The sequence below is a fragment of the Scardinius erythrophthalmus genome, assembly GCF_964197995.2.
Source record: "Scardinius erythrophthalmus genome assembly, chromosome: 21".
Classification (NCBI taxonomy): domain Eukaryota; kingdom Metazoa; phylum Chordata; class Actinopteri; order Cypriniformes; family Leuciscidae; genus Scardinius; species Scardinius erythrophthalmus.
The window spans coordinates 3,861,338-3,884,579 of NC_138241.1; the positions used below are offsets into that span (position 1 = coordinate 3,861,338).

Sequence of the window (23,242 nt, forward strand, 5' to 3'; positions counted from 1 at the left end):
ATGTGCGCGGGAAGCGGGAGAAAGAAATGACTCGTGTCCTCCCGCAAAATATAATTATCTAATAATAACAGCACGCAGAAGTCTGTAACTAGAGATCTGAAGCATCGTGTGTGTGTGTGTGTGGAAAAATGGAAAAAATAGCCAATAGACGCCCGGAACGAGACAGAATCTAACCGGACCGGGACTGAAAGATCTGTGTAAAATACACTCAAGTATAGAGGAAATCTTGGAGAGTGAGATTGGGGACACAGGTTATATTCTATATCTTGGTAATATACAGTACCAGATTCAGTTTAAAATAGGAATAAGTATTTACTGAGGAGACTACTAGCAACAGCAATAAAAGCGATTTCTTAGCGTTAATGCTCCAACATCTTCCCCCAAAAAGAACTCCACAGAAATGTATAAAATGGAAAGACTGACATTGAATTTAAGACTACAAGAAGAGACTTTTGAAAAGCACTGGGGAAATGGACAACACGTATATCAAAACAGAGAGAAGAGAGAAAAATGTAATATTTCTTCAAGCTGCATGAAAGTATGGCTATGGACATGAGAATATTTGTTTGTATATGTGTGTTTCTATAAGTGTGTATATGTATATATGTTTACATGATAACCACATGACTTTTTTTTTTTTTTACTCAAGGAACTCTTGTACTAGCCGAATATGGAAAAAGGTTTTTTTTTTTTTTTATGTTACATTTTGAAACAATTTCCATGTCAATGCCCATGAAGCTGTGTTGACTGTTTGTCTTTGTTCAGAACAGTTATATAAAAATAAAGCGTAAGAAATTCAGCACAGACCTATAGGCTTCTGCGGGCAGCAACGGGACAAAACGTGCCTTTAACGGGATTAAATCTTGTCAATCCCGCACAGACCTGTACTTTCCTAAGCAATTGTTCTCCAATGCATCATTACCTCATCTATGCTCTTCTTGATCACTGGTTTATCAGGCTCTCCACACGCGGTCATGAGCTCGGCCCCCAGATTCTGGACCACGTTCAGCTCCTCCTGCAGCCCGTCAATCTCCTCTCTGAAGCTCTGTGGAGCAAAACAACGAGCATGAAGCTCCTGAATGAATGTGAGCCTCTAAATCAGCCTCTGATGTGAATCCTCCAGACCTCCACAGACTCCTGCTGCTGCTTGACCACTGAAGGGTCCACTCCAGGCTCCTCCAGCTCCCTCAGAAGATCATGCGAGTCCTTGATGGTGACGATGAGCGCGCAGTGATCGCACCAGAACTTCTCCGCTAAGTCCATGACATCCAGGAGCTTGGCCTCTCTTTCCTCCAGAAGAGCTTGGATGTCATTCCACAGGAAGACCATCTGGTCCAGCTTATCTTGAACAGCTTCAGATGAAACAACAGAAGAGAGGCATCAGCATCAGCAAAACCACACGCGTTCTGGCACAATGCCTTCATAATGGGTTGTTATAGTTAACTAACATCATAAAATAAAATAAAAAAAACGTTACTAAACATAAAAGTTAACTGAAACTAAATAATTTGAATTCAGTTTAAATCTATGTACTAAAATTAGTGAAGCACCGAAAAGAAAATTCTGGGCTGAAAATGAAATTTGACTAATATTACACATTTTATTTAATTTCATAAATTTTAGTGATGCACCGAAATACATTTTTTATTTCCATTTTTTGTTAATATAAACATTTAAACGATGGCTGGTATAACTTTTTTTCATGACATTTATTCAAATATAAATTAAATAATGAAGACATCACTAACAAGTTATGTAAAATATAATGAATAATGTAATGTAGTGCATGATTTCTTGCAATTTCTTGGCAAATGCAACTTAACTAACTTTTATGTTTGAGTTTATTCATTTAAAACATCAAAACAACATCTATTGTTAAATTTCATTAAAAAAAAATAATAGAAAGTTGAGACTGTTTAATTTAAAAAGTAACAAAGCTAATTGGATGGCAGTCGCGCTACAAACGTTTAGTGAAGATTTGTTTACGCATGTCCAGAAATCAGTGCCGACTAAAAGACAGATCTTGAGATCCATATCAGTATCAAATAAAAACAAGGAAATCATTCGGTCAACCCGGCCCTAGAACGCACCGTCGGAAAAACGCTGCTTAAACATTTTCGGTCAAGGATTCAGTGCGTCTGATATAAAAATGGGTTACACTTTATTTTAAGGTGTCATTGTTACAGTGTAATTATATATTTAAGTACTGAGTAATATTAATCAACTACATGTACTTACTATAGGGTTAGGGTAGGATTAGGGTTTGGTTGAGGGTTAGTTGCATGTAATTATGAATAATTTACTGTTATTACTATGGTAAGTACATGTAACATATGTAACAAGGACACTGTAAAATAAAGTGTTACCTAAAAATGTATAAAAACTATAGACATATTGAAATGAACAAAATGACAAAAACAACACAATTACTAAAACTTAAACTAAATTTTAAAAGAAAAATATTAAAATAAACACTAACTGAAAATATGAATAAAACTCCAGCTCCAGCCTATAGTTACCTTTGGCGGAGAGGTCCTTGTCCGCTCCATCCGAGCGCGCGATCATCTCCTCTCCTCGCTCTTTGAGGGTCTCGTACGAGGGCTGAAGCTTCTCCAGGTCTACAGTCACTGCTCTGTTCTCGGAGATCTGCTCTCGGATCTTCTCCACCTCCACAGAGATGGACGGAGGCTGGCGCAGGCGTTCAGAGATGCGCTCCAGAGACTCCAGCATCGGCTCGATCTTATCATGGAACTGTGGAGAGCAGACTCATTTAAATACTTACACTACTGCTCAAAAGTTTGGAATAATTAGGCTTTTTTTATGTTTTTGAAGGAATAAATTAATTCCTTTTATTCCTCAATAATCCGCACGATTTGATGCCTCATTCGTGGGTCTGTGACAAAAGCTGCGGGAGGAGTAGCGCGTCTAACTTTTGGCGGAATAATAAAAAAAAGAAAATAATAATAACTAGAATGTACATTTCCTACAAATGAGAGTGGTGCTTGCAGCGGCAAAACTCGCCACTGGGCAGATGCTAACACAATTAACATGTGGTGATACCATGATATACCACGTTTTAGCATGATTTACTGCGATTTACCACATTATAACATGATTTACCATGTTTCTAAGATGATTTACTACGATTTACCACATTCTAGCATGATTTACTATGATTAGTATGTTGTTAGAATGATGCTATCATGATTAGCATGTTGTTAGCATGATTAGCATGTTGGTAGCATGATGCTACCGCTCAAAAGTTTGGAATAATTAGGCTTTTTTATGTTTTAGAAGGAAGCCTCATTATATTGCTCACTAAGGCAGTATTTATTTAATAAAATGACTGTTTTCGATGTGATTATATAGTAAAATGTAATTTATTCCTGTGATCAAAGCTGAATTTACAGCGTCATTACAGTGACACACAAGATCCTTCGGAAATCATTCTAATATGACGATTTGCCACTCAAGAAACATTTTTTGCTAATGTTAACAACTATTATTCAAAAGTTTGGGGTAAGTACGTAAAAAAAAAAAAAAAAAACTTTTATTCAGCAAGTATGCATTAAATTGCTCAAAAGTGAAAGATATTCATAATCTTACAAAAGATTTAAATTTAAATCAAAATGCTGCTCATTTAACAAAAAAAAAAAGTGAATGTTTGAAAAGGAGAGAATAAAGTGAACCCGTACCTGAGTGGACTTGGAGATGGCCTCGTCCAGGACCGCGGCTCTGATCTTGACGTCCACTTTCAGCTGACCGTACAGTGTGTCGGTGGTCTCGTACTTCTCTCTGATGGCCGTGGCTTCTGCGGGACTCAACTCCACCAGCTGAGGTCCAGTTTTATTCATCTTGTCAATGTGTGGCTTGTGCTCTGCTATCAGCTCCCTCATTTGCTGAAGGTGGAAGTTGAATATCATCAGAATAGTTTATAACATTATCATCAAAAAAACTGTTAAAGATCACAGTTAGACAACATTTCAGTACATAATGCTTTATCCTCTTAACCCTTCTAGTAAAGCACTAAGCCATCCAAGGCGCTGCATTACAGTGATTTTGTGACAGTTAAGCACAAGGCAAAACCGTAAACCATGGTAAAATCACAGCCTCGAATTGCATATTGCTTTGATAAAATGCCAGCAACTGCACAGTATATATGACATTTTTTCAACATCTCCACACTGGAAGAATGACCTCATCACCACACATTAGGTATGTTCACATGCACTCATTTCTGCTTTCAACATCTGAAAGTTTTGTTTAAATGAACACTACAGGTTGCAATCTGATTCATATCTTCATATATCTGCATTACATGTATTCTGAACCAAAACCCAGTCGACACGTTCAGAAGCGGAGAAAGCCACTGCAATAATGCTAACAGAGCTACTGTGAGTATAATTGTCATTCTCTAAAAAAAAAGCTAACATTTATGTCACAAGAGCACTGTCTCTGTTGTGTCCTCCACTGACACGAGACATTAATAAACGTATGCAGGTTAATATGATGTAAAGCATATGTAATCATACGCATTACAGCACTACGCTTCTGGGCAAGCTATAGTACTTGTGAATCTGATTAAGAAAATAGTCGTATTCAATTGTTGCTTGCTTGATTTTTTGCTGTCGATCGGATAATTTCAGGCCTTTTCTATCCGATCAAAATTCATTAGGACAGATTGAGATATTTACATGAATGCTTTTTTGAGTCATATATCTGATTATAATGGGAATAATATGTGGGTGCATGTAAACGTAGATAATGTTATTTAACACAAACCAATCAGCAGCAGTAAAAACAAATAAAATCACACACATATACATACATATATATATATATATATATATATATATATATATATATATATATATATATATATATATGTAATATATATAATCAAATTGGTAACACTTTGGGCCCTATTTTAACGATCTGAAACACAAGTGTCAAAGCGCAAAGCGCAAGTAACTTTGTGGGCGGGTCTTGGCGCTGTTGCTATTTTCCCAGCGGGATAAATGACTCTTGCGCCAGGCGCAAATCTAAAATGTGTTGGTCTGAAGTAGCTTCATTACTCATAGGTGTGGTTTGGGCGTAACGTGAAATAAACCAATCAGAGCGACATCTCACATTCCCTTTAAGAGCAGGCGCGCTTGTTCTAAAGCGGATTCCTATTGTAACGGCGGATTTGCCAGGCGCGCGCCAGGAGCGGTTCACAGCCGAGGAGAGCAGCGCTCTCGTCAGGGACGTTGGGGATGGAGAAACCCACCCAAATTAACTTCGGTTAAAAAGGCGTATGATAATTTGGGTAAATGTGTAAGCTAGATTTATGCTTTTATAATAAATTGACTATCTATCTATCTATCTATCTATCTATCTATCTATCTATCTATCTATCTATCTATCTATCTATCTATCTATCTATCTATCTATCTATCTATCTATCTATCTATCTATCTATCCATCTATCCATCTATCTATCTATCTATCGTAATAATGTATGATTTGCAAAAATGAAAACTGCTGCTTCTGTGTAGATGAGAGAATCAAAGTGTATGTGCGTTGTGCACACGCTACATTGATTATGGCCAAGCATACGCCCTTAAAATAGCATATGAATAACATGCGCAACGCGCCACTGACTAACTATTTTTTCCTGGTTAGTGGCGCAATTGTTTTCTAAACCTGCAAAATAGCATGAAGGAACGTTTGTGCCGGAACACGCGTCCTTTTTTGCGCTGAACCGCCCAGGAGCGCAAGTTCATTCCCTAGTTTAGCGACGTGCTTCTGTGGAGGGAAAGGCGCGCTTTGCGCGGGTGCAAAATAGGAATGATACATGCGTTGCTGTACAAAGTCAATTGCGCTGGGTGCAAGATAGGGCCCTTTATTTTGACGGTCCACTTTAGACATTCTGTTGACAATAAGTAACGTTGCAACTACATGTCAACTTATTCTACTAACCCTAACCACTATCAACTCTAATGAGAGTAAGTTGACATGTAGGTGCAACATTACTTGTCTAGAGTGGACTATGCAAATAAAATGCAACCAAATGATTTTATTTCAGACAGAAAATGAGTAGCATCCATCAACAGAAGGTGTGAGCTTCATTAATAAGAGGAATGATCTAGTGCACGTGTGTAATGGCTGTTGGTCTCACCCTCAGCTCCTCTTGTTGCTGTCGGAGGGCTTCGTACTCGATGGCCGGCTGGGACAGCTGAGTGAAGGTAGCTCTGGTCTCCTGAAGCCATGGCCAGAGCTCATCGTGCGTCTCCCAGAACTGGCAGGCCAGAGAATGAGCTCTTTCCAGCTGCAGACAACGCTCCGAGTTCAGCTGACTGACCACACTGTATTTCTCCGACAACACCTGGAGCTTCACCTGTACGAGACCACAGTGATTTCACCTGCACTGGACACAGCTTAGGCTCCATTTCTTTATACATGTACTTTTATTTACCCTCAACACCTGCTTCTCTGCTTCATCTTTGCTGTTCATAATGGCCTCGCCGGTCTTTACAATGTCATCCACAGCATCTTTATGTCTCATAATGTCCATGGAGAAGCTCTGGAGGAGAAAGACAATGTGGGCTTTATTACCAGGGCTTGACATTAACGCCTGCCAACCTGCTAAATGTGTGTGTGTTTCAGCAGTGGTGTGTAATGCAGTCACTCCTACTAGACACTTTGCCAGGTTGAATTTTATATATATATAATATATACTTTTTTTAAATTGTAGTCTTTTAAAAATGCATCTGAAATAATGACCTAAGTGCAATGCAGTGTTGTCAAAAATATAGATTTTTTGATACGTCGAAACTGAAAGATCTGAAACGCTTCCAATACTCATTTTCCTCAGAATAGACACACGAGACCAGCTGCTCTTTCTCTCTCTCTCATCTCTCCGGCAGCGAGTTACACACAAACCCGCCTCCACTCACTCACTCGTTTCATTTGCTCTGGATTAATATTGTTGCTGTTACAGGGTTTGAATTTCGGCGTGGGATAGCGAGTATTGCGCTTAATTTTACTAATTCCCGCAGATTTGAGCTCAAACCCAAAGTGCGGCACATAAAGATGCCTCTCAATACTAAATTGAGTTCTTTTTTGATGCTTATTACGCTTAAACAGTCAAATACACAACAGAATGTCAAACTCCAACTTGGTGAGTATTCACATAAACACAGTCTTTCATGTTTTAAGTGAATGTAAACAGTTGAGAAAGAAAACGCATGTTTAACAGTATAATGAGTTGGTGCGTTAGCTCTTAAAGTGGCATGAGCCAAATTATAAGATAATATTAAAAATATCCATATGGCAGTTTTCCCCAATGGTATCGATGTCAGAATCGTGGCCAGTGAAACTACTGAGTGGCTGGTGAGCAAAAACGTCAATGTCAAGCCCTGATTATAACGTATGTGTTAGAGACGACCACGCAAACGTCCGACTGACCTTCTGAGCCTGTAGCTGAGCTGCGGTCTGCTCCGGTTCAAGCCTGACGTCTCCAAGACAGGACAACTTCTTCTCTGCCTTCGACAGCCACTCCAGCTCAGTGGCGGCCGCCTGATCGAACTGCACATCAGAGGAAAAACAAGAAAACAGTGATATGTGACTGTCCATATCATATTTCCATGCGCTTCTAACACAAAGCATACATTGAATTAACATTGATATATAGTTTGATGTACTATGCATACATATTCATATGTTCATAATGCACAGCTTCTTCTCCAGTCAACCCTGAGCATTATTGGAAACAAAGCTGCAAAATCAGGCCATTCAGAAATTCACATGAGCTCATTAACATGATCCCCACATTTACATAACAACACCGTGAATATTCAGCAAATGAAGACAGGTTGTTACTTGTTTTACAAGGAAAGAGATTAGCCAATCAGGTCATTTGTATATATAAGTCTAAAAACAGTATGTTTAAGTGTCAGCTTCAGACATCAAGACAGCTTTTGGTTACAGTGACTGATATTATAATTGGACTCAAATGGTCACTAAAATGCATAACATTCCCCTTTATAAAAGCTAGATAACCCACATTAATAATATATTTATCAATAATAATTTTAAATGTATTTCTATATTATTATTAGTAGTAGTAGTTTACTTTGCTAATTATTTTAAAAACCCAGGCGAGTAAGCTATGCTAAACTAATCAGTAATAAACCATATAAACACACTAATGTGATGCAAATGTAATCAATCTGGGTCACACTCCATTAGTATATTATGTAAATACCATCAAGGCGACTCAAAAGAATAAATAGAGTTTGGACGACTATAACGCATTGAGAATTAACACCACAATGAGTCCGATCACCCTTGGCAGCAATCACAGGCGCTTCATTGTTTGAGCCGTTCAACAAACTTCATTGTGAACCCTCCTAATAGAAGGGTGGTGTTATTTCCTCGAGCAGCTGAGAGCCACCGTACCTGCTGGGATTTTAAGATGGCAGCTCCAGTCTGGTCCACGTGTTGTGTAATGGCATCGCTGGCCGATCGGTAGCGCTCGTTGTAATCTGTGACCATCCTGTCCAACCCTTCTCTCGCTCGCCAGGGAACCAGTTCCAGCAGAGCACTGGTCACTTCATTCAGAGAGTCCACCAGTGGCTTCTGGTCCTTAACCTCCTTCAGCAGTGTCTGAATGGGACAAATAAAGGATAGACTGATATATGTCCAACAAATTCTGACTATTCTTTAAAAAAAAACTTTTTTTTTTTTTCATTTTCAAGTATTTTTCTGTAAATATTAAGTAGATGTTTCTTTTGGGTTTTACTGTGTGAAATAGAGTTTTTTGGTGTCACTTTATATTACAGTGTCCTTGTTATACAGGTTACCTGTACTTACTAGAGTAAATTTTTACTCTAGTTGTACTGTAAAACAGTAAATTATCCATACTTGCAAGCAACTAACCCTGAACCTATAGTAAGTACATGTGGTGTTAATTATTAGTTGTTACTTATTTGTGTCATTTCACTGTCCTAATGACACAATAACAGATTTCATTTAGAATTTTTTATCAAACATCATAATTATATCACTATCAGCCAGTCTTTGCAAGCTCTTTATTTGAGTTATATTGGATTTTAATTCTCTGTTATGTTTTATTCAAAGCCATCTTGTATGTTTCTCCTATATCAGGGTTTCTCAAACTCGGTCCTGGAGGGCCACTGTCCTGCACAGTTTAGCTCCAACCCTAATCAAACACACCTAGCTGTGAGTTTCTAGTGATCCTGAAGACACTGATTAGCTTGCTCAGGTGTGTTTGATTAGGGTTGGAGCTAAACTGTGCAGGACAGTGGCCCTCCAGGACCAAGTCTGAGAAACCCTGTCCTAAATGTATTTAACAGGGCAATAAAGGACATCATAGACTATATAATTTAGTCTGGCAAATCTGAGCACAGTTTGAGATATTATTGAGATCTCTTCTGAGTCTATGAAGGAAACCAATAAGGGGGAGAGTTAGGGTACATTTACACGACAATGATGTACTAAAAACGATTTACGAATCCGCAAAAACGACTAAAACACTGTATTATTCATGCCAGGCCAGTGAAACACCACGTGCCTATAACATGTAATACACATGCGCATGACGTCACTGTTTTCACAAGGAGTTTTTTTTTTTTAGTTTACACAGAGATGATAACAGTAAAAACTTGCACTTTGAAACCTGTTTTTAAAAGTTTGTATTTTCAGGCCCCCAAAACGCAGTTGTCGTGTAAATGAACGGCTAATAATTTTTTCCCCATTTTTAGTAGAAACCGGTGTTGTAAACAGCCCCGTAATAGACTCAGTTTGTTTGGTATTCGAGGTGCCTAGCATAAACACTTTTGTAAATTCTCTTTCCTAAGCGTTAAAATGCATCTGCAGCACCATCACTTACTTTCTGCCTCTCTTGCAAGCCAGTGAGCTGTTCTCCGACCGGTTCTTCAGCTTTAAATGAAGCCAACTCACACTCAACCTTCTCCAGCCAGGAGTCCAGCTCCTCGTGGGTGTTTTGCAGCTTTGTGGCAAGAGACAGGGCTTTGTCCAGAGTCTTTGAAACATTGTTGCTCATTGTGTTGATCTCTGAATACCTCGTCTTTATTCCATCCAGTTTACCTTGGATGACGACAACCTCGTCGCCTGAATGAAAGTGAACACACACATGATTCACAGTTTCAGAGCATCAAAAGCTTCCCATCAAACAGAAAACCTTCCAAATATTGACACAGTGTTTTTCTTCTTTAATCTCACCTGTGGACTGTTTCAGCAGTTCTAACCCATTTAGGATGGCCTGTTCAATATTTTGTTTCCTCAACTCAATGTCCTCATGAAGAGCCTGGACATTGAAACATATATCAGTCACCAGAACTTTCTAACAGAGCGATACAAAATCCGAGAAGACAGAGAAATGAAATGATGAAAACAAGGGAAGGAAGCCTTAAGAGGAGGAGCTTGTGAAGTACCAGCTGCTCAGCGTGCTGTTTCACGAGCACGGCCATCGTGTAGTCTTGGATCGAGACTTCGCTCAGTTTGCAGTGCACCTCATCGAGCCAGGTCATTAGGGACACTTCGTCCTCCCCAAAGAGCTGTGCATTAGCCAGGGCCTGTCGCAGTAACTCGGCCTTCTGACGGCAATGCTCCTGCAGCTCCATGTATCTGCTGTTCATGCTGTCCAGCTTTGCCTGAACCAGCTCCTTGTCATCCACACAGCCCACCGCCCGAAGAGATTGGCCCAGACTCATGGCCTGGTACAAGACCTTACCACGGCCCAAAACCTCCTCCTCTAAGGCCTGTTTACCATGGATGTCACATAACCAAGGAGCGGAAACCATAATAACAAAAAAAGAATGGATCAAATGAGAACACAAGCGAGAACAACATACATGCAGGGAATGGATAAAGTAAAACATAATGGAAAACAAACTAATAATGGTCACGGGACTATGCTGTCGCTACAGACGGTCCTGTACCTTATGCTGAGAGATTTGCTCCTCTAGCTTGGACGTCTGGGTGCCGATGGGCTCTGAGTTGGCTAGTCTTTTTTCGGTAGCTGTCAACCACTCAGTCAAAGGCTCAAGGGTCTCATGGAATTGCTGTGCCACCACCAATATATTCTCCAGCTGCTTGTGTCTGCCAAGAACGCTGCAGTTAGTTTTATTGCTGGACACGACTGGGTTTGATTATACTGTACATACACAGTCCTTTACCCATGAAAAAACTAGTGATTGTGATTATACCTTATAAGTACAGCTGGAAAATGAGAACTGATTCTTATTTAGAAGCTGTAACTTAAGATTTGTCCACCAAAGTTTAAACTCATTCAAAACCATTGTAAAATGCTGGTAAACACATAACGATATGAATTATTAATGAGAGAAATTGCTAGTAAATTTCACAAATAATTACAAAGAAGTGCAAAGCAACACATTAAATAAAAGTTTGCACTTTATTTTAAAGTACGTGCCCTTACATAAGGCGTCCTTAACTAAGAAAGTCCTGGGTAATATAAGGTAACTATTGGGTTACATGCTGATTGGGTTAAAGTTATGTTTAGGGGTAAGTTCAGGGTTAATACCTAGTTATTACCCAGGTATTGTAATAACTATAATAAGTACATAGTATGTACAAGGGGAACAGGACTGTAAAATAAAGTGCTACAAAATTAAACATGACATCTGTTGTTAGAAACACTGACATTTTATTTATAGTACTTAAGGGAATCTACAAAACAAAACATTATTTTAGCCAATCCCTATTTGACTTGCCAATTATGGGCACTTTATTTCCAGAATTTAAGATGTGTTAATAGATTTACCTGTTCTCTGCTTTCTTAAGTAGGGCATCCCACCTTTGCCCCAGACATTCAATCTCTCTCGCAATCTTCTCCTTATCAACAGTGTCAGCTAAATCCGTCATCTTCCGTCCCTCCGTCTTAATCAGCTCCACTGTCGCTCTTCGGTCATCCAGCAGTCTCTGCAGGAGCTAGACAGAGCCATTAGGAAAAATAAACTGATATCAGCATATGTAAAACCAAAAGACAGATTTCACATCAGCGAACTGATTCTCATTGAGATGGGGTCTAAGCATTTCTGACATCATACCTTCTGCTCTTGTATCTGTGCTTTGACCACTTTGAATTCTGCTGATGGAGGCTTCTGATTGGCCACCAGCTCCTCTGTGTCCGTGAGCCAGCTGAGAAGAGATTCCAGAGCATCCTGGAACCTGCCACAGTCGAGCAGGGCTTCATGAAGCTGTGCAGATCGCTCCGCAACCTGTGAAGATCACACATACAGCAATGCTGAGGAAACAACCTTAAAACTGTAGCTTGGCATGCTACAACTGACTAAATTTGTTGGTGTAGCATCTAACACTATCGCTACTTGCTCTAAACCATGGATACTGGAAAGGCTACACTCGACTATAGACCATTTCAACGGCTATTTGTTGGCTTAAGGAAGTGATGTCGTTGTTCGTTGGACATTTTCCGGTTAGTTGTGGAGTGCATTCAAATATCTGTGGGAAATTAAATTTATTAATCAGACATGTGCAGTAGTTTTCCAGCGCATTTGTTCTTGTTTACATCCTTGAAATGGTCTATTCTCAAAGTACTGAAGGTTACAGCTAAGGTAGTGGCATCAGTACTCCTTAGTTACTCACCAACACTGGCAAAAAATTATGATTGCTATCAAAAGATTATGAGCAATCCAGAGTGCAGTGGATAAAGAAATTGAACAATTCATACATGATATTACAGCACCTCTTCAATTGAATTGTAAACATTTTGTGAAACTAGCTGAAGAGTGGGTCTTACTTTTTTGTTGAGGGTGTTCCATCTGGTGTTGACCTCTTCTAGATCATGATCAAGGCTTTTGGTGCTGGTGCCTTTGCCGGCGTTCTGGATCAATGAATGGCCCAGAGTGTTCAACTCATGCAACTGACTCTGTAGCGACTCAATGACGTCTTTCTGGAAAACCTGTAAGTGATAAATATTGAAGAACACTAAAAACCAATGAAGAAACTGTAAGCTATTTAGTGTTTCAGATTGAACATAATATTCAAGCAATCATTAATGCAATTCCAATCTTTGAAGTTACACTTTTGGCACCTCATATAGTTTTCTGTTATGGTTCAACATTAATAATCTTTTTTTATGTTTTTCCTAAAACTCCTTAGGAGTTTTAAACATTGAAACAAAAGAGACTACATGAATGTGGATATCATACACAAACTACTACTACAATCCCAATTTAGGAACCAGCCTCCAGAACATAAGATAGTGGCCAATTACGCTGGTCTTGTCAGAACACTAAAAACCAATGAAAAAACTGTAAGCTATTCAGTGTTTGCTTGAATATTATGAAGTTCAATGAATCTTGAAACACTTCAAAGATTGGACTTGCATTAATGATTGCTTGAATATTATGAAGTTAAATAAATCTTCAATCATTAATAAAAGTCCAATATTTTAAGTTACACTTAAGCACTACATTCTCAGTTCTATGTTAAGAATCAAATTTATCTTTGATGTTTCTTCTCAAACTCCTTAGGAGATTTTAACAAAAAGAGAATACATGAATGTGAACATGAACTACTACAATCACATTTTTGGAACCAGCATCCAAAACATAAGCTAATGGCCAGTTACGCTGGTCTTTTCAGCAGGGTAACTAGATATGTTTTAGCCACTAAAATGGGCACTATGTGCTCCAGCACCAGTCAACTGGTTGTTGTGAGAGGCTTCTACTCAGTTATAACCAGCTGTGCACCATCACAACATCTGAGTCACTGACAAGCAAATAACAATAAACCCAATTCAGCTTTCTCCTAATCTGATAAAGGCCACATCTGATAATGTTGATTGTTAATCAAACAATCAACATTAACCAGCTATTTTGGGGTACCTGGGTGGAAGGCAAGGCCACAAGGCCCATCTGCGAACATTCAGCTATGGATGTTAATAGACTCTCTATGTCTTCATCCTCCATGTGTTTTATTCCATTGGTGAAACCTGCCTCCCTTTCAACTAACAACAAGAAATCCTCCAAATCTGCCATCTTCGAGTCTGTAGCTCTTTGCTCGTATTCATAACTCTTTTCATCCTTAGTTGCATATTGTTCTATATTCTGCAGGCAATGTAAAAGACTCTTTGGTTCCGTCACCACAACACTGAGAAGCTCACAGTCATCCTGTGAACAAGTGTCTTCAAGAAGTTCAGCTGTGGGTAATTCCTCATATCCTGGAAATGTTGTGGACATATGTGTTTTACTGCTCGACTCTGCCAGCGTCCTGACATTTATATCTGGACAATCACTATTAGAAACAGCGTTCTGACCCACACTGAGGTCTGAGTTGATTGTATTGTTACATTGTTGGCTTCCAAGCGTTGATGCATCTGTGTAGTACAGCGGAGTTGGTAACCGGTCTTTCTTTGGGGAAAAGGGGAAGTCTTCCTGACCGGAACTGAGGGAATGCCCTGGCTTCAGGTCCCCAGATACGTGCACTCCCTCAGCAGAAGAAAGGCTTCTTGTACCAGGCCCGGTTCTCCTCTGGGATCGTGGGTTTTGTTGTTCTCTTTCCACAGTGGGACTGCACAGGCCCGAGTCGCCTTCTGAGGTGAGAGAGTTTGTCATACTGCGTCCTCTTCCAACTCGACCCAATCCACGTTGGCCCGATCCATCATCGCATAGCATTCCGCTGGAGCTGCCGAACTCACTGAGGTTTGCGGGAGCGAAGGTCCGCCAGGAGCGCCGGTGCTGAGGCGGCTCCCTTTTCTCTCCCACTGCTCGGGGTTTACACAGCATGGTGTCTGCACCCCGGATAATATCCCCATTAAGCTTCAAGCCGTCGAACACAACCCGCTCATCCAAACGCACCGCCTCCCTGCTGCGGAGCTCAAAGGCACTGGAGGAGGCCAAGACGCCGTTCCCACAGAGTGCGTTTATGTCCAGTGTGCGATGGCTATATGGCAAAGTCCCAACAAAGTGCCTTGAGGCCAGGCTGCCCTTTGAGCCCGAGTCGATCTGCTCGTTCAGACGCACGGTGTCATATATGGACCTCTGGGGAACGTAACAGTCATCGATGTTGAGGTCCTCCTCCTCTCCTTTGCCCACACAAGAAGGGTTCTGCCGCAGACAGTCTGGTCTACTCAGAGGTTTCCCCATTATGACAATAACTTACAAATGACGCATAACAATGAGGTAAAGGTTTTCAGTGCAACAATCCCTAACAGACATGAAAGAGACTTGGCCAAAAGGGAGTCTTTACTTTTGCAAGTCACTAGGCATACACTTTGCCCCCAATGAAAAGGTAAATAAATACAGCAGTAAGAGTAAAATATAGACTTTTGTTATGAATATACAATTTAAAACAACAAAAAAAAATTAGAATACCACAAAAAAAATACTATGAATTTCTTTAAATTATTTTTATAAAGATTGGTGAAAATAAAGTTAATGAAAAAGAAAATATATATATATATATATATATATTTAAAAAATAAAATTTTGGTATTTCTCTAATACATCACTTCTTCCTCTTAAACATCCTTTTCCAAAATGACAATCCTGCCGGTTTCCATTTCTCCCCATTGTCACAACTTGTCATTGTTGCTTGTTTCCTTAGTTCTTTATAACTCCATCGCAGACGTCAAGCAGTCCAAAAAGTGCCTGGAATTTTAGAGTTTCCTGAGATCTCCCATACAGTTATCCACACAGAGGTATCCCGTATACATAATGGTGGCATATCCTGATACAAATCCTCAAATCTGGGAAAACAAAGCCAGAAGCTCCAGGAGAAACAAAAAGCTGCTCCTGCCTCTCTTGTGGTCCAACCGGCAATGACAGACACCCTCCTGGCACAGGACTCAAAGCCCCGCCCCCTTCACATTATTCAGCCAACATCTGCCACAGCTCCATTTGTGCGGTGGCCGGCTCATGCTGATTGGTAGCCGTTTGACCCTCTTTTAATTCTCCCCTTCTGTCTCCGTGTCCCATTTGACTTAACTTCTTAGTGTGCTTCTGCTCTGACAGCAGCCCTCCTCCTCTTGTCAGGGTAGGGCAGAGAGAGAGAGAGAGAAAAAGCAAAGCTACAAAAGCGGTCGGCACCCTTTCAGATGACATCACACAAGGCAGAAATAGATATGCTCTCTGCTCTCTTGCCCTCTCCGTCCCTTGTTTCTCTTCTCGTCTCTGCCGGGTGTTTTGGAGCCACAGAAGAGCCTGTAGTGTCTCATAATTACAGTGGAATGCTGAGGGAGGAACTAGACGTGGGTAATGAAACACCGTAACCTCTGCCAAGTGCATGACAGGTCTTTTTTCATGGCAAGTGGACAAGGTGGGAGAAGCAAAGGATTAAAGGCTAGACTGAATAAAGAATGCAGCTTTGTTTCTGGTACTTGTCAACGTTACGTCAGCCAGATAATCTCTGGATAAGTTCTAATCGCCTGATAGTGCCTACCGTAGTGATCTTCACAGTGCATTTTACACAAGGGAGATTCCAAATTGTAGGGAGAGTATATGCTCAGATTTATAGGGAACAAGTGTTTTTTCACCTTTATTCGGATAGTACTGCATAGAGTGAAAAGGACGCGAAGTGGGAGGGGGGGTGGGTTTGGGCGTGAACGACAACGAACTCGGGGCGCTCAAAGTGCAACCGCACCATGTGTCGGAGCGCTGCCCACGAGTCAACTGCCTATATATAAATAAATCACTTCATTGAAAGTGGAAAAGGAAGTTTACCTTTCAGTCATCGCTCACCACCTTAGCACTACATGATGTCATCATATGTGAAACCCCTTATCTAGGAGAGTTGCCTGTGTATGATGACGTTGCAGCGTATTCCAAGTAAATGACATACTTTCCCTGCTAAGCGTGCGGAGGGAAATGAACAGCGCATAGGCATCTAGAAGTCAGAACAAGCGAAAAGAGGAAACTGTGAAACTGGCAGAGGTGAAGAGGTTAAAGAGATGTCTGGGATTTGAAGGAAGGATATTTTGAAATAATCCAGGCAGTGAATTAAGAAAGACATTTGTTTTTATAGTCCAAGTCTCTAATGTCTCCGAGACGTGTTTACTGCTGTTGACGCCACATAGACGTCTCAAGAAGCAAATAAAAGGGATTTATCTTTCTATGACGCCATTTATTTGGATGAACTTGACCATTTGCTGTGCTTTACAGCCGTTTGATCTCACGGCCTCATTTATGAAACATGAGCAGAATTTCTGTGTAATTCGGTGTAAAATGTGACAAATCATGTATGAATGATTTTACAAACAATTTACACAGAAGTTTGTGGCCCTTGGAGTTTTGACCATCCATTTGCAGGTGGCAAAAATGTACAAATGGAGCCCGCTTGCAACTTTGCAGTGAGCCATTTAAATGTGGATGAACAAATTATAAGCCCTGATGTTACAAGCATTAAACCATTCATTTAAAACCAGACATGATGGGAAACAATGTCTGTCTGTCTGTCCACAGAAACAGGGCAGGGATGTTTCCCCATTTGAAAAAAAACCAAAAAACTCTGTCAACAGAATCTCTCACCATTCACACGAACAATACCCACAGGCACTGAAACGCAGAACTATTATTTAGACGAGAACAAAGGTTTGGTTGAGAAAATAAATCTCACAGTATAAATTCCTCCAGCATTCAAGAGCTGAGATCCGTTGGGCAAAAACGTTATCTCTCTCCCTCTTTGTTACCATCCCATGCAACATGATCACAGTGAAATAACAACTTCATCATAATGCAACAATGTGCATACGTTCTAGTGCTGTGCTGGTGCAGGGTTTCAGGTTCCCTGTTGGGCGTCTGTACAGTGAGTCAGGCTGATGATTCAGACAACACTGGGGGTTCACAAAGACCCTTTTCCAATCGTCACCTATGGAATTACGAATAGCCATGATTCAAGAGTCAGAAATTCCCACAGGTTTGCATGAGACATTACTGTCATGTCTGAGTAGTGGAAAAGAAGACAAACAATTCCTTAATTTCCAAAAAACTCCTGTAAAACTCACCGCCACAATGTCATGCATTGCTATGTGTTTGCTAAGGTGTTCTGGGTAGTTGTTGTCAAGTTGTGGGTTGATTCTTGCTGGCTTTAGTCAAATGAACCCACCTCAAGGTCTCTATAATATTCTGGTCCTTTACACATGGCTCGGCTCCCTACATATTGGGTTTAGTCACAAATGAATCCAGTGAATTGAAATGATAAGGATAAACAAGCAACACATGCATATTCTTATATTTTTAAATGACAAAGCAGATTTTCTCTTCGTGCATTGTGATCTGGGTAATTTCCCCGCGTTTAATGGCCGTATCAGTGAGAACAAAGCAGATTTTCCGGCAGCAGCTGATGTAGCAGTGATCATCCATCCAGAGATTGAAAAGAACAAAAAGAATGGGGGAGCCCGAACAACAAGGGGCCAAACGATGGCTGAACAGCGGCAGCTGATGCTTCAGCACAGCGCATGGATATCCATGCTTGATTCATATGCACATACAAATATAGGTTAAGCTTCTTTCAGCTTCAAGCATTTAAAGGCTTTATGGACAATGTTTTATCCCACTTTAATTCTTGACAATGGTTTTATCTAGGACTGATATTTTAAATCACATGGTTTTGTTCAGCAGGTTTTCTATCAGTGTTGTGATAATATTACAAAATTTTCCATCCTAATATTTCCTATGATTTCTCCTAGGAGTAATTAAATTGTAACAAAACCTGAGAAATCTACATCTTTTGTTTATTATTTAAAAAACACACTCTGTTGCCATAACAAAAGAATAGAAAGAAGGCTTTTTTTTTAAGGATCTGAACAATCCAAAAATTCCTGCAGCCGCATACTTTTCCAAATAATGTACCACTTGAAATATGGAGTCAAAAAACATCCAGGAATCTAAACTGACAGGCCAAAACAAATATGTAATTTTTGAGAGATGAAGTCAACTTCTCTAAAAATATTCCCTGGTTAAGTACAAGTTAAGCTTTTTCGACTGCATCTGTGGGACAGAAAACATTTTCGACTCACCCCTCAGTTTGTAAAAAATGAACAAAAATCGCTGTACAAACATACAAAGAGAAATGGTTGTGCATTACATACTTCTGCTGTGAGCATGTAACTGTCAACAGGGTTTGTCTTTTCTCTTTTAATAAAAACAAATTATTTTCTGGAAATGTAACACTGACAATAAAGTTATATTTTACTGAAACATCCTTTAATGCTTTGAAACAATTTCATAAATATGTATTAAAAGCAACCACATGCTATAACAACAAAAGGCTGAGCTGATTTTTTAAATATAAGAATAATCAATGTTTTACAAACAGAATCCTTAACTATAGCAGGTTAAAATGCAGAAAAAAATGAATTAGCTAGTAGCTAAAAACAAGTCAGCTAAAAACATCTATTGTTTGCAGTGAATGGAGAAGCCTGCCCTAGCACTCGCTAACAGGTCAAGGAGCAGAAGTCTGAGCCCACTAGCTTTCACTGGGCCAGTACGATACGTGCACCCCACTGGCCCCCCACTGGCCCCCAGCTGGCCCGCTGCACCTTCGCAACAATGCCCCATCAGCTGACGGTCTTTTGTTAGCACCAGATGCTCACAGACTCACTGAACTATCTAGAGAACGATCTAACACATGGCTAACAGACCAAAACTATGCAACATAACTGAGGAAGCAAAAATCCTCATGTAAAACTCTGCAGATACTTAATTAAACATTTGCCCCTAAAATGAACACAGTATTGTTTATAAAAAAAAAAAAATTGTGTGGGTTACCTGTGGCATTTGTTTGAGTTCATCCAAAAATAAAAATTATCCCATAATTTACTCATCCTCAAGCCATCCTAGCTGTATGTGACTTTCTTCTTTCAGAAGAACACAATCAGAGTTATATTAAAATAAAATCTCTTCCAAGCTTCATAATGGTACATTTTTTTTTTTTTGAAGCCCAAAAAAGTGCATCCATCCATCATAAAAGTAATCCATACGGCTTCTGGGAGTTGATAAAGGCCTTCTGAAGTAATTAAACTAGTAATTAAACTATAATTACTGGCTTCCAGTAATGGCCGTATGCGAGTCGAGTTCTGGTGGAAGAGTGACCTCTGACCCGACGCATGACGTGGGATGTAGGAGTAGCATAAGTTTAGGTGAGAGTAGACGCCTCTCGCGGTTCAAACAAACTCAAGCTCCTCCCACTCTCACTTTCTATTTAAAAATTATTGTTTTAGACTTCTAATTCGTGACCAGTGTTTTGTTTGGCTCTATCCTCTGCGCTTCCGTGGTTCGTCAATACGTCATGCATCGGGTCAGAGGTCACTCTTCCGCCGGAACTAGACTCATGTATGACCGTTACTGGAAGCCAGTGATTACAGTTTACAAAGTTATAAATATGGATATTTTTCTTACAAAAACGCATGGCTTCGCTTCTGAAGGCCTTTATTAACCCCTGGAGCCGCAAGGATTACTTTTATGATGGATGGATGTGCATTTTGGGGCTTCAAAATCTAAGGTACCATTCACTCCCATTATAAAGTTTGGAAGAGCCAGGATCTTTTTTAATATAACTACGATTGTGTTTGGCTGAAAGAAGAAAGTCTTACACACCTAGGATGGCTTGAGGGTGAGTAAATTATGGGATAATTTTTGTGTGAACAAACCCTTTAAGTGTGACATAAAGGTGAAGTGTAATTTCTGTGCTACTACTGGCACCAAAAGGAATTGCAGTCTGTTTGATTGAGCGGCCTAACTGGGAACAACATAATAAAACTGGTACCGACTGAAACTTGTTTGAAGACAGTCAAACTCTTTTTCGTGCCACTAGTGGTGCATGAATGACACACTTCACCTGTTCAAATACTTTTCGGGTCCACTGTGGATATAGATCTTCTTGTTCATTATAACATGCAAAGCTCACATTTACCTCATGATCTTTAATGTGTAAGACATTGCAGTATATCAATTGTTTAAAATTGCAGTGCACTGCTATAGAAGGGGAACAGAACAAGATGAGACAAGGTAATGAATCTTAATTTTACCTTGAAGGACTCCAGTTGTTGGTTAATGACTTCTGTTTCCAATCCAACAGACCCTTGGGACTCCTCTTGCTTCTCGGCACTGCTTAGTTTGTGGGTAAACTCTTGCACCTTGCTGCAGAACTCCTCCAGATGACTGAGGGTCTCCTCGACCTGTTCTCTTCTAGCGGTGGCTCTGTCCATCAGCTTTCCACATTGCTTGCCCAGGGCTTCCAAGTCTCTCTTTAGACCCAGGAGATCTGGTGAGGCCTCTGACTCCATCATCTTCTTGCAACTGTCTCTGCCATTGGCAGTGTTGGTCATCAGATCCTGAAGTTTAGCAACAAAGTCTTTGATAGTGCTTTGCTGATCCCGTAAGGTGTCAAGATCCCTGCCAACTGAAGCCATACCATCCAACTCGTCATCCAGGTCTGCAAAGTTTGCAAACATTTCGCGGATGCTGTTCTGGAATTGTCCAATGCCCTGGAGCTTGTTCTCCAGGGTGGAGCAAGCATCCTCTACCTTTTTGGTAATTGACATGTGGTCTTTTTCCAAGCTATCTGCCTGAAGAAGAAGGTCTGTCACACCTTCAACCTCAGAGGCATCTACAACAAGACTTTGTGCAAGACTTTTGAGATTCTCAATCTGGTTGTGGACACCCTCTAAGCTGTTCTGCTGAGCCTTCATGTTGGTCAGGTTCTTGTTGCTGTAGGCCTGGACACCCAAGGAAGAGTGCGAATCGAGCTGTTTCCTGGCACCCTCCAGTTGGCCTTTGGCTTCTTTCTGTAAGTCGTTGAACTCTTTCAGTTTCTGTGAGATATTTTCTAATGTTTCTCTTTTGAGCATTAAATCTTCTGTCAGCTTATCCAGTCTTTTACCAATGGTTGCCTTCTCCTCCCTAACCATATCGCCATCTGAAGTGACGACCTCCAGGAGGCTGTCTGCAGCTGTGTTCGTTATCACAACTTGCCCTCTATGCTTGTCAACATCCTTCTGGATGGCCTTCAACTGCAAGAGGGAGCCCTCGATCTCCACTGAGTTCACGCTGAGCTTTACATTCTTCTCCCTGTCTTCAAACTCTTGCAACCAAGAGCTCAGTTGCTCTGAATGTTCCTTGTATTTCAAAGCCCTCTGCATGGCCCCTTGAAGCTTTTCTGCTTGATCAGCATTGCTTTTCTTCACATCATCCCAGCTGGACTTTAGAGCAGAGAGCTGTCCCTGAAGGGCCACCTTTTCGGCCCCCTCTGTTCTCTGAAGGAGAGTTTCACCCTCTTTCATGATGGTGTTATAAGGTCCCTCATGGTCACTAATGGCCTTCTGAACAGCACTGTTCTCCTTGAGACTCTGTTTTAACCTCTCTGCATAAGCGGAGATGGGCTGTGTCTTGCACTGCTCCTGGAGAGTTTGATTCAGCCAGGCTTGGAAGTCCTTAGAAGTCTGATGGAACTGCTGGGAGCTGGCAAAGGCCGAGTTGAGTTGCTCAATCCGCTTTCCTGGTTAAACACAAGATGAAAAATAAGAGTGTTAGATAAGAAGTCTCACAATTATGTAATATTGTGTCTGAGCAGAGCATAACACGACAAGTGTCAGGCATCAAGCACTTTTTCTACCATGACTGAAAGCAAAAATGCTGCGTGAAGTGACAAAATCACAGTCAGTTGGAACATGGCTGATGTTTGCTATAGAGATGTGGAGTTTGTGGGGCTACCCAACACCACTGCTGCCAACTACTTTCAATGGGAAGTTGCTAAAGACTGCTCGAAAAAACAATGCTAATTAGCATAATCATGGCATTTGCATTCTTCCTAGTGTCAGCCCTTTACATTTGTTTGTTTCTCTCCTACTCTCCGTGCTGACATACTGTATTTACAGCTGAATTATACCAGGGAGTCTCTGAAACCAGATATGGAATAGAGAATTGTTCATTTTCACTAGTATCTCAAATTTTGGTGTCATAACTGCCTGTTTTTGCAGGATAAGTTTCATGGCCAGTAAAAATGTTTATGGCCAGAACAATTTCTTAAATCACCGGACATTGGCAGGAGTGGCAAAAAGTTAGTTTTACGCTCTGGCTAAGTCGCTAAGTTGTCAACACTGACCAACACTATGCAACAGAAATAAAAATAAAGCATTGCCGTCACTTGATGTGGTGTAACAGTTTACACATTGTTTGCTCTCTCCCTCTTTACATGTTTTAAAGATGGAACAGATGGAATCTGCAGACTTTTT

The 23,242-nt window shown here is 40.4% G+C and overlaps 1 protein-coding gene across 6 annotated transcripts in view; it reads right to left on the reverse strand.

Moving 5' to 3' along the window:
• dst (dystonin) overlaps window positions 1-23,242 on the reverse strand; it is a 204,039-nt gene that overhangs the window by 35,279 nt on the left and 145,518 nt on the right. For all 6 annotated transcript variants that reach the window (XM_081350186.1, XM_081350187.1, XM_081350188.1 and 3 more), the window contains 16 exons: window positions 21,038-22,506; window positions 12,809-12,970; window positions 12,099-12,269; window positions 11,813-11,979; window positions 10,968-11,127; window positions 10,461-10,787; window positions 10,249-10,333; window positions 9,896-10,137; window positions 8,443-8,649; window positions 7,450-7,569; window positions 6,458-6,565; window positions 6,161-6,379; window positions 3,696-3,899; window positions 2,520-2,751; window positions 1,126-1,352; window positions 923-1,045 (listed from right to left, as the gene is read on the reverse strand). In XM_081350186.1, coding sequence (XP_081206312.1) covers window positions 923-1,045; window positions 1,126-1,352; window positions 2,520-2,751; window positions 3,696-3,899; window positions 6,161-6,379; window positions 6,458-6,565; window positions 7,450-7,569; window positions 8,443-8,649; window positions 9,896-10,137; window positions 10,249-10,333; window positions 10,461-10,787; window positions 10,968-11,127; window positions 11,813-11,979; window positions 12,099-12,269; window positions 12,809-12,970; window positions 21,038-22,506 — 4,223 coding nt within the window. The remainder of the gene's footprint in view (window positions 1-922; window positions 1,046-1,125; window positions 1,353-2,519; window positions 2,752-3,695; window positions 3,900-6,160; window positions 6,380-6,457; window positions 6,566-7,449; window positions 7,570-8,442; window positions 8,650-9,895; window positions 10,138-10,248; window positions 10,334-10,460; window positions 10,788-10,967; window positions 11,128-11,812; window positions 11,980-12,098; window positions 12,270-12,808; window positions 12,971-21,037; window positions 22,507-23,242) is intronic.